Source organism: Penaeus vannamei, chromosome 31 (genome assembly GCF_042767895.1).
Source record: "Penaeus vannamei isolate JL-2024 chromosome 31, ASM4276789v1, whole genome shotgun sequence".
Lineage (NCBI taxonomy): Eukaryota > Metazoa > Arthropoda > Malacostraca > Decapoda > Penaeidae > Penaeus > Penaeus vannamei.
In genome coordinates, this window is record NC_091579.1 from 3,453,425 (window position 1) to 3,465,924 (window position 12,500).

At 37.1% G+C, this 12,500-nt stretch overlaps 1 protein-coding gene across 2 annotated transcripts in view; it reads right to left on the minus strand.

The window, feature by feature from the left end:
- The window catches only part of LOC113816835 (uncharacterized), a 48,651-nt gene that overhangs the window by 9,380 nt on the left and 26,771 nt on the right, over positions 1 to 12,500 (minus strand). The window contains exons 5-9 of one of the 2 annotated variants that reach the window (XM_070143649.1): positions 12,241 to 12,389; positions 10,429 to 10,618; positions 9,341 to 9,489; positions 8,837 to 9,001; positions 776 to 960 (exon numbers count right to left, since the gene is read on the minus strand). In XM_070143649.1, the coding sequence (XP_069999750.1) occupies positions 776 to 960; positions 8,837 to 9,001; positions 9,341 to 9,489; positions 10,429 to 10,618; positions 12,241 to 12,389 (838 nt within the window). Of the gene's footprint in view, positions 1 to 775; positions 961 to 2,589; positions 6,975 to 8,836; positions 9,002 to 9,340; positions 9,490 to 10,428; positions 10,619 to 12,240; positions 12,390 to 12,500 lie in introns of those variants that run through there. The other variant, XM_070143650.1, reaches the window with a different exon arrangement.

Here is a 12,500-nt window from a genome sequence, read left to right on the forward strand (position 1 = left end):
TTCTTTTACTGTTGATTTTTTTTCATTAGCATTAAACTTGTCTTTAGCTTATTTCAGTATTGTTTAGGAATGCATATCTTTGTTTGTCAAACCTATAAAGTAAACAAGCAGGTTTACATACCAAAATAAAACGAAAAATAAAAATATACACATCTGTTGTGCATTTACATATATCAGTATACTTCAACATTTAGGCAAAGGCATTCCTATAAATATCCAAATTACGAAAATAAAACAAAAGACAGGAAGTGCATAAAATTAAATTTTGTCATTTAAAGCAATGCACTGTCAATGAGAACACGAACTTCCCATGTTGATCGCCTCCCTGTCCCCATACTCTCTAAATCACCTCACACTGGTTGGTGAAGGTGATCACGACACTTGATGGTTCACTCACTTGTCCAGCCTGAAATATTACTAAATTGTAGAAGGCAATCTTGTTTCACGCTCATCTGCATGTTTATATAGAGACATTTCATATAAACATTCATGTATACAAACAAGCAAGCTCCCTTCATCTAATTTTTGGATAAAAAAGAAGTGACTCTTTTTGCCAAAACTGAAGAGACTTAATAGCATTAATAAGGAACTCAGAGGGATGGAATCAGTGAAAACCATTAAAGCAAACAAAGTATGCATGACATAGTAGTACCAGCAAACTGTACAAAATTAAAGTAAAAGTGGAGGAAAAGAATAGGGGAAAGGAAAGAAATGCAAAAACAGCAATTAACAAGAGCTGCAAGAGAGTGGTCTTAGAAAGACAAATTCAACTTACAGGATTCCCCGGCTTTGGCATATATATCGTCCAGAACCTGGGACAGCTCCTCGTCCACCACCTCCTCTCCAGTGAAGATCAGCTCCTCCTCATTCTTGTTCTGATGGATCGGATGTCGTTTGGGTTTCTTTTTCTTCGGTGACTGATTGAGCAGCTGCTCAATCAGGGGTGAAGGTGTGACATTCCTGCAGGAATGAAGAGGGGATCATTAAAAATAGAACTTGCATTACAAGATATGTATTATGCTTCACTTTATGATCATGCCAATTTACCTGCTAGATATACATTCTATTTGTACATGGTAAATTAAGAACTGAAGAAGCATAGAGAAGCAAATGAATGATATGTAAATTTTTTTTTTTTCCATTCTATAAAAAAAAGGGTAATATGAGAGAGGGAGAGAGGGAGAGAGAGAGAGAGAGAGAGAGAGAGAGAGAGAGAGAGAGAGAGAGAGAGAGAGAGAGAGAGAGAGAGAGAGAGAGAGAGAGAGAGAGAGAGAGAGAAAAAGAGAAAGAGAAGGAGAAAAAGAGAGAGAGAAAGAGCGAGAGAATGAGAAAAAGAGAGAGAATGTGTGTCTGTGCGAGTGTGTCTGTGTCTGTGCGAGTGAGTCTGTGTCTGTACGAGTGTGAGTGTGAGTGTGTCTGTGCGAGTGAGTCTGTGTCTGTACGAGTGTGAGTGTGAGTGTGTCTGTGCGAGTGTGAGTGTGTATGTGTGAGTGTGAGTGTGTCTGTGTGAGTGTGAGTGTGTCTGTGTGAGTGTGAGTGTGAGTGTGAGTGTGAGTGTGTCTGTGAGTGTGAGTGTGTCTGTGTGAGTGTGAGTGTGAGTGTGAGTGTGTCTGTGTGAGTGTGAGTGTGAGTGTGTCTGTGTGAGTGTGAGTGTGTCTGCGTCCGTGCGAGTGTGTCTGCGTCCGTGTGAGTGTGTCTGCGTCCGTGCGAGTGTGTCTGCGTCCGTGCGAGTGTGTCTGCGTCCGTGCGAGTGTGTCTGCGTCCGTGCGAGTGTGAGTGTGTCTGCGTCTGTGCAAAAGTTTGAGTAACTGAGTGAGTGAGTGATAAGATTGTTTTTCCTAGTTGAAAAAAGTCAGTTCCTAATTCCATTTTCCTTGATGAATACATTTACCTTTTCCAATCCAGAACCTGCATTTACCCAATATGGAACACATAATTCTTGTTATTGTAAAATAGTTATGCAATTGTCAGAGCATCCAGGCAAACAAGCAAGCATGCAAATTGAGTGGTTTGATTAACGTGTCAGTGACACTGACAGTGACATACATGACATACATGCACAAGCAGAAAAAAATGCATACAAAGGCACAGAAGGAAAAAAAGACACACAGCCACACATACACTAAAACATATATATCTGAGGCTGGATAAGAAAAATTAGCATGGAGTAGTAAGTAAGAGTATATGGACCAAACTCAATTATGTTCTATTTTTCTAGCATCTGAAAAAAAGTTGGACAATCCCCCAAAATGGTTTTAGCATAATCCCCTTTACTACATTTCATCTCAGGAATTGAAAGACCTGCCACTCGGTTTAGTCTGGAGAATTCTGATTATCCATGTCTCTTTTAAGAAATAAAAACTATCTGATGCAATGCAATTACTGTAGATGTGTTTTTAAAATATCAACATCTGTAAATATAAGTCTTTTAAGTGTCAGCAGATTAGTATTTAAAAAGAGTTGATGAATCAAACTAAACCAGTTATAAACAAACTCCTTTTTAAATTATCATACCCACACCCACACACACACACGCACACAAAAGAAAGAGACCCCTGCAATGGTACCCATTTATAAGGAGAAACTGCATTGCTACTAGAACTTTTATTAATGTGGAAATATATCCAATGCAAATCTGAAATGGAACTTAAAGCCTCACTTGGTTTATGGGGAAATTATATTACCTTCTTGGCTAATTAACAGGTTAACCTCTTATGTACTTCACAAGACTTGCATAATTACGTAAATCTTCTGTATTCACTAGGTATGATTACATAAACAAATTTGGGTTACTCGGCTCAAGTCTTATCCCATGTAGAGGAAGCAAGTATACTATTCACACTGTAGCAGACATACTTACTCCACTTTGTACTTCAAAAACAAGATGGAGGAAATAAATATACATATATAAGAATACTGAATGAAGTCGTACACCTACACTATGAAATATTTGCCATATATCCCTTCTGGTTGGATACCCTCTTTTACATAGCATGACTGGACAAAAACTGATACCATAAACTGGGCCACTAATAAATATAAGTAGCAAAAAGCACTGAAAAGCAAACAATAATAATGAAATTTTGGTTAAGCCTCTGACCCTGTACAGTAAAAAAATGGTTTCAGTAAATTTAGTGTCCACTTTAATAACCACTGTGTCCAGTCTATGATAAAATTGTGTTAGCCATGAACACAAGAGAACATGAAATATATACATAAATTTTTTGTTTACAATGCAGAAACTAGCAAGGTATTCATTTATCAAAATAAGTAACTGATAAGAATAAAAACTAAAAAAAAAAAATATGCAGGGAACTATGGCCTTGTCAGATATGTCCAGACCTCTAAAGACAGAGAATACCCAACCCATAAAACATATGATAATTTAGGAGGTATCAGTTACAGCATATATAAAAAAAACATCAGCACTGCCAATACTAAAGTCCCATAATCTTTAGTAATAATTAAGCTTTAAAAAATCTTAATATCACAGAATTAGAAATGTCAACAACAAAGATGACAATAACAAAAGTTACTAACTAGTCAAACTTACATAAGGAAAGAAATATCATAAGAGCCATGAAACAATGATGTGACATGATTTCATGTTTCTTGTAAATAATGCAAAAAACAAACCAATTTTAAGCTTTGCATTATCATCATAAATGCTATCTGAACAGCTAGATTTATTTCTTTTTTGTTCTAACGTGTACAGTAACAATGCAAAATAAAAAACTATAGTTATCTGCTATTAAACATTAAACATTCCTTAATTTAGAAGCTGAATCACTACAATGGGCACTGAACATTGTTCATAGCTATATTAAATTAAGAAGCAAATATAAACATTTTACATAACAAAAAAGCTACATACATTTTTCACCGAGTTCAAATTCCAACTCTAGTAGTAAATGTGAAATGAATGGGGAAACATTATACATTAAAACTGAAATTCATTCAATGACTTTTGGATGGTCCCTTTTTTTTTTTTTAACAACTACCTCTTAGTTGGTACTAGGACATTCCACACAAATCACTCAACAGTCAAAATACAAAAGTTTCAACTGCACCTTTAGAAGCTAGATCCACTTAAAAGTAGGAAAACACAACCACAATCATATCCCAAAGAGGTAGTGAGAGCAGCCATGGAGGGAGCTTGCATCTGGGGAGCCAAGGCATTGAGGTCAATGAGGGACAAGATGCAAGGGATCTCTTGGGGAGGAGAGAAAGAGAGAGGGATATCAGGGTGACAGGGGAAGGAAGAGGGGAAAGGGAAGGGGGTGATGGGGATATGGATGGGGCTGGGGAAAGGGAAGGGGGTGATGGGGATATGGATAGGGCTGGGGAAGGGGTAGGGAGGGGGAAGGAAGAAGCATGAGTGAGGAAACCAGGGAAGTACCACCAACCACAGTCTGTGTGCATGTGAAATAAAGGCAAAGTATTAAATGAACTGAACTAATGGCCTTTGTTTTCACATTCTCTCATGATTGAAAGGCAAAGAACAGAATGCAGTGTCTTTTAAGTTAGAAAAAAAGAAAAATATATACATAATAAAATAAATTAAATTAAAGAAATGAGGGTGAAAGTGTAAAGATGACAGTGAAAAAGAGAGATCTTCAATACTAAGATTTCTTTATACTTTCAGCTGTATATAGCTACACAGTTTGATACGTTCTAGAGTTACAAAGTAACCTGACTAGTAAATTAACCTAGAGAAGTCTCCTGTATTTTAACCTATAAAAGTATTTCATGTGTTACATCACACATTAATGTTAACTGTTCTGATGCGAATCTGAATTTACTGCCAGTCAATAGCCATACAGTGAGGGAATACTCCTGGTGGCAGCAATGGAGGAACTGCTGTTCGATCTAGATGAAAGTACCAATCAGAGCCTACCATTGCATACATGTACTGAGAAACAGCTGGCATCATCATAGGCCAACAGTTTGTAAACTGTGGATAAAATGCATTTTTACTGTAACCAAACAGAGGCTTGGTGTTTATTATGCACAGATCACTATTCTCTGGAACATTTTTGGAAGGTTCCAAAAAGCCTTTTTGTTTGTAAGCATTAGCATTACCTTTCTTCTGAAGAGTACTTATCTGTGGGGGCTCATTCTCACATTTTTGCCTCTTTGGGTTCCACAGACAACTATCTGGAATACAACGTGAGCCATTGCAAATAACTCTGTCAGAAACAACAGATGAGCCATTAGTTTGTTCCCCAAGAGATAGATCACACTCTTCTTCCACCTCACTATCTGAATACACATGTAGTGTATCATTCTCAGCAACAGTGACTGTGGTTGAAGTGCACAATGAGGCTAAGTCCATATCAACAGATTCTGTGTCTGTTTCATTATCATTTGACTTTAAGTGCTTCCAAAACATTCCACAAAGTGAACAAAGTTGCCCGTCACACTCATGATCGTAATGGTTATTCCAAGCACCTGTGACTCTTGGGGGAGTCATGAGAGTGGTGTATATGGGTTGATCTTGTGCTGAGAGAGCAACAGCCTCATCTTCAAAAGGCACTTGTATGCATGCTGTTGCACCTTCAACACCATAATCCCATTCATCCACTTCATGCAAGAGATCATTGTAGATCTCCAGCAGGGAAGGAGCTACAGGCACCTCCTCAACCTCTTCTGTTTTTTTGCTACAAGCATCAGTACTCTCTTCAGTATCAATAAATATATCATGCACAATATCATATTCCGACTTTTCATTCTGGAAAGTTTCTAAATCATCTGATTCTATGCCTTTATTATTTACCTCTCTTTTTTCAAAATAAGCGGCTTCATCATATCGTTCAATTATGTCACCTTCAATATCCTCCATAGCAGTTGCTGGTGAATCTAAGTGATTACCTCCAGGACAGTTAAAGTCCAGAGACTGATGACATTCATAAAGATCAAAAAATGACTGATCATTTGTTGTGAGAGGAAGTTCTATTGTCTTACTATATGGAGGGGTCATCTCCACATCTTGTTCTGGCTCATGACTGTCATCTTCACATAAACTAGTGTCTGTAATGGATACACATGCACCTAATTCAGGATCACAAGAAGCCATAATTGTTGAACTTGTGAGTGATGGTTTGATACAAGACTCTGCTAAGGCAAACATCTCAGGATCAATGTTCTCAAAATGTGAGAACAACTTTAAATGTGATGTTTCTTTCTCATCATTCAAGGAACTCCGTAAAACAGCTAAATTATTCCCACCAAAAGAAGGATCTTCCTTGTATAAGAGGAAATTCAAAGATGAACTAGAATTATTTGCAGACTCTAATTCTCTAGACGATATGAAAACAGTTTGTGGTGATGATGGGGATGTAGGGCCTGAGAGGGAACCAGGGCTAAGGGTGCCATAATCACTAGATGGGGATGGTTGTGGTTGATCACTTTGCTCAATAAGCTCAAGAGGTTTGGGAATAGGCTCGCCTGGATGTAGCTTTTTCAGGTGTTTAGTCAGATTAATACATGATGAGTAATACTTGTCACAGATATAACAGTAATGCTTTGTAGGTACTTTATTCCTTGCATGATCTTTCATATGATTCCTGAACACATCTCTGTCTATTGCTTTGTTACACATGGAACAATGATAACCAATACGAGGCTCAGAGTTAGAATCAGATGCTGGTACAGGGAAGAATGTGGGGTACTGGTGATCCCCTTTGTCAGGCTTGGGATCATCCTCCTGGTGTACAGTGAAGGGAAGGTAGGCTGGGACAGGGGGAACAATTGGGGTAGGGGAGACTGGCCTCAAGGAGATTGCAGGAGGAAGGCATAGATGGAGGGTGGCTACCTCATCCAAACCCCAAGCCACAGCCTCCAGTTCCTTAAGCCATCTTGTCTCCCGACAACTATGGGAAGGATCACCTGACGGGCAGGAGATGGACACAACTTCTGTGCCTTTCTTCCCTCCATGGCTGCCTCGACTGCGACTCCCACACCTGCAACCATGCCTGCAGGGGACCACTGTTAGCTACCACATGCACAAACTACAAACCAATCCTAAATGGGCAGGGTGAATAGAATATTTAAGCAAGCATTTTATAAATAATTGCTTCCCTATCATCCATTTTATAAATATTTTCTCTTGCTTAGTGGATCAAATAAAAGAAAAAAAGAGGAAAGCATCGTAAGTTACTAGATATCTATTACCTTATAAACTTGCACATTTCCTTTCAAAATATTATTTTTTAATGGCATAATGAGCAGAAATATTGATTCTATGAACTCAAAATTTAGTTAATGGGAGAATTTCATTATAAAATGGATGCACTATATGCAGTGATCAAGCATTATCTGGCAACGCAAAATTTCTTACTTTGCACACTATCTCTACATCAAGCAATGGCCACTACATGCACTTTAAGCTCCTTAAACAATAAAACAAACAAGAGTTAAGGAAGTATCTTTTACGTATTTTCTCCCAAATTCTGAAGCAAAAATGTGTAATGAAAATATCAGAAAGCTTAATCAGAATCCCAGAAATTTTATATCATCCTATGGAAGAGAGTGACACACACAATATGTACAAGTAAATAACACATCAGAAGCACAAATACATGCAAATGGAATTTTATCAGAGGTGCACTTTTGTCAAAGAAAGCATTCAATAGGAAGAAAAAAAAAAATAATGGAAAAAAGCAAGCGTACAAATACGAGCTGCAATTTCACTAATCAAACTCCAGCCAGTGATTTATATTAGTTATATTACTATTAAGCTCCTTCAGGCTATGAGAAACTAGGTTACCTTCAAAATATGATTAGTAAGAAGCATGATAAAAATTATTATGTTTTCTCCTTATTTCTATTGCCTTTATGCCATAATCAGTTAGCAAAAACATGATTCCCTAATGATTATCTGTAAAAATACTGGAAAATGGGGGGGCGGAGATACAACAAATATATAACCACTCTACAAAATGCACCAATCTAATAACCCAAAAGACTGAATCCTTCAGTATCTTTCTTCCAGCCTCAAGGCCACAGAGAGCTATCATCCCCATTCCTATGCTTCATAGCAGGTTCTCCTGACAAACCACCTCTTTATAACCCCCTCCATGCCATTAGAGATTACTACGGCCACCTTTCTATTCCCTGCTCCCATCCCCTTGGACCCCCCCTCCTTACCCTTTATAACATGGCCTTCTGGTGTGACTGAGCTAGTGGGAGTATTCCTTCCTTTTTTAACTACATATACATGAACACTTGATTTACTACTATAAAGATTGTGTGATTTCTCTTCAAACACTTTTTTCATATACAAAAGGTAGTTTTCCTAAATCAATGTTCCAATGTAAAGTAACTATCTAAAATAAGAGCAAAAGTCTTCTCTGGTGTGTAAAATTGTAATAAAGGCCAACTTTGCTCTTAAAAATGTCAAAATTCTGGTTGTTAGGACCTAAGAGGCAATGAAATACTAAGGAATTGCATTCTTTGAGGTTAATATTTTCCAGTTTCAAGTAAGCATGTCTCTTTCAATTTATTTCCAAATAAATAAAGGTTTTGTAAAAAATCAATAAACTTTTAAAACATTTCCACTACTCTATTAACATTCCACAAAACTAAGTTCTAAGATCATAATAAGCAAATCTCACTGTATCCAGAAAGGAGCCAAAACTGGGCAAAGAACAGTTCAACTACAGCTCCTCAGTTACCTAGTTAGTTGACCAAGGCCTGGCCAAAGTGAAAAGCCCAAGCACAAGTCAGTTCCAGAGTTAAATATGACTAGTGAAAATGCAGCTCAAGATTATATAACTGATCTTTCAAGACAACTACAAGAAAATAACAATGGAAAAGAAAAGGAAACAAGACTAACTTCTTGTTGCACAGAACATCATTAATGGAAGGTTGCGCAGCGGCAGTGGAGCGGGTTGGATCCTCTGGGTGAGGCCCAATGTCCTTGCCTGCCAACCAAAGCTCATAACGCTCAGGCTGGAAACGCTTTACGAATGTGTCCATGGATATCTTAACCATGTCCCCTCTGTAAAAACAAAAATTTCATAATGACATTACAACAAAAAACAATCAAGTATGAAAGACATACAATAAATAGTAAGGGAAAAATTACTTATGGATGTTTGGACTTTAACCTAAACATAAATAAGTAATTACTGTAATAAATCATAATAAGAACACATCCTTATCAAAAACTCCGTGATTTCCCAGAAACAATTTTAACCCACTGGCCATGGGCCATCAATGTATAAACACAATAAATCAAAAACACAGTGGACATGGCATATAAATCACACCATTCTGGTATAATGGGATTAATAATCACTCCTCAACCTCTAAAGCCTAGAACAAAATGCTATCATACCTGCACTGACACTGAGTGGCACGTTTACCATATTCCACCCAACGAGGCATTGCAAAATTGGTGGACTCGGCACAATTGAAGCCATGGTTAAATCCTGCATGATAACCATATGGGAAGGTGATCATGATTTCTCCCTCATCCTGCGTGATCTGGAAGATTAAAAAGCAAATGTTAGACAGAACTGCTTTTATGAAATTTTTTATTCATTTCACAATCTCATTAATTTATTCAAACAGCAACAAAGCTGCTATGAAATCTGATGTGTGTTCTATAACATAATTTCAGATGCTTGTGCTTAACATCACTTTAAAGGACTAGTGGTAAAATAGTCTCATTTTCACCATTACCAAGCATCACCAAAACATTACCAAAAATTTAAATACATTATAGTCAAAGACAATGTCATGTTTTGGATAATGCTCTTTCATAATGACAGAATTAACTCAGTAAGTAGCATGAACCTCACTTTTTAAAAATATATGGAAGTACTTTCACAATGGCAAGATGAAATTGAATCTAAAAAAAATCTACAGATCACATTAAATGTTTGGACACTGACTGCCAGATATCTCAAGTTTAAACAAGACAACAGTGAAATATTACCAAATACCAAAGATATCAGTTTGAACTAACATTCAGTTTTATCACTACAAAAATAACTACTTCCGATGAGTCATACAGTTTACACTAGACAGAGAGGAAGTTAGAGAGAGAGAGATAATGAATAAATAGAAAATTAAAAGATTAATATGTTAACACTAGTGCTTCCACACAAAGACAGTCTACAGCTGATGTATATCAGAGGACAGGAAGAAAACAACTGTAATCTACATAATTAACATCTAGATCTTTTTTTCTGCTTGATAGCTTTCTTAAGGCAATTTGATAATTTTTGTTGTTGTATTCCAGCATCCATTTCCTCTCTCATGACTACACCTCTGATTTCATATTATCTTCATATATCTTAGTACAGAATATATACTGACCAAGCTGGCAGGTAATCATCTTTCATACTATACTAACACTATACTCAACAACTAAATATCAACCTGAGTGACTGATATCACATACTTTTAAGGAAAGTTTACCTTGTTAAATGGTATTGAATACTGCTTCAATATCTGTGGAGACATCAGGGACATTTTGTGCCGCAGATAGGCCGGGCACGCCTTGAATGAGTTAGGGAAGAAGCCATTGGCCAGCCTTTCCAATCTTCTTCCATGCTCTGGAGGTATGGCATACCAAGTCTTGGGGGCTCCAAAGTGTAAGTAGTTTATGCTGAAATATTAAGAATTTTTTATTTCAAAAATATATCAAGCAACAAAATAAAATGAACTATGAAGAGTTGTAAAGTCAGCCAGTAAATACTCTTTCACTTATATGTTAACCCATCAGTCATGGTTACATTGACTGTCCACTGTGTACATGTATGTATGTGTGCATGTATGTATGTATAAAGATTTTTTTCTTTTCTTTTCTTTTCCTATTTTGTACACAAATGGTTTTGCAAGTGCTCAGCTACAAAGGAGTAAATCAGTAGACCCTAAGTGATTTCCAATTACTTGAATTTTTGGGAAAAGGTTTCAGTTTCTTTTTTTTCTTAAATACTATTAATAATGATACTGTCATCACAGACATTTTGATTAAAATAAAATCATAGAAATACTAATGACCATAAAAAATAAAAGTATATGTGTAGACAATTAACCCAATGCCACCAGGGATGGCACAATTATACACCAAGTCCGCCGTTAGTCACTGTGGAGTCAATTCTTGTTATTACCTATCTCACCTGTTTACCATTTTCCCTTATGTTCAGAAATATTCAATTTTATCATAAATACTTACTATTGATGTTATTAAATAACATGATGTCTGTAACAATAACAACACTGATATTAAAAGCATTTGTAAAAACAAAAAGAAAAAAGAAAAAATATCTAAAGGAAAGGTGAAATCAGGTGGACTCACAAGGTCTACTAATTGAGTGCCTTGGTGGCTAGGCACTTGTAGAGCCATATATGTGTAGAGACATTTCACAAAACTGAACTATAATGAGCTCTATATTTTCCCAGTGGCACTGGGTTAACCCCTTGGACCCGGATAATGTTGCGGCCACGTCAAGAAAAAACTTTGGTCAGCTGCCCAGGTGTCATGAAGATGCCGTCAACTGGGTAAATGGACCGCGGCCCGGGTGACACAAACAAACCATCAAAGATTTGCCATGAGTGCACAAATCTCTTGGAGTGTAATTTGACTCATTTGGCACTTAAAAGGGGGCTTTAGCATTATTCCCATCGATAAACAAATGCGGAATGTAATGTGCGCAAGCAGTGACTGGAGAAGCGCTGGCTCCAGGGAGGACAACATTTCCATGCTGCACACTGTATTCCTGGCCACTGTGACTAGCGACGCAGGTTGTATTACGCAAAATTGAAAATCACAAAAAAATGAGATATATGACAAATATCCAAATGTTCCTTTTTTTTTTCTTTTCTTTCACTGAGCTATATACTACACAGAGATGATATGGAGTCTGTGCAAGGAAAATAAGTAATTACCATTTGGATAAAGCAAATCAGAAGACAAATATAGACATTGCCCCGGTCTATGTGCCACATGCCCGGGATGCTGGCCACTTACGTAACCCACTGCCTGGGGTTTTCAGCTCCTTGATTTCCGTCATGCAACCAGATCCAAGGGGTAAATACAATTAAAATTATAGTGAACATGGCATGTACATTATGCAAACAGTGGGTTAATTACTAACTGGTCTTTTTCACACAAAAAAAGAAAACCAACCATTCCTCAAATAATGTATAAAAATAAAGTTCTACACACAACTGGTAAAATATTTACCAATACCTATTTCATTTACATCAACTGATAAACACTCATACCTGTACAAGTCCATGTCTTCAGTGTGCCAAGCAAAAGTGGTTTTCCACATCCCAAAATACAGATATGCAGTGTTGACTCCTTCTATGCTGATGCCATAATCTTCATTGACATAATCCAATATTGTTCCCAGGTTGTTGATGTTCCACTCCTAGAATGATTCAAAGAAAATATAAATCTCCATCCCTTGTTCTTTCCATGCCTCTGCTTAATCCCTTGGATCCAGAAGATAGGACCATGAAGTCATGAAAAAAAAGATGGT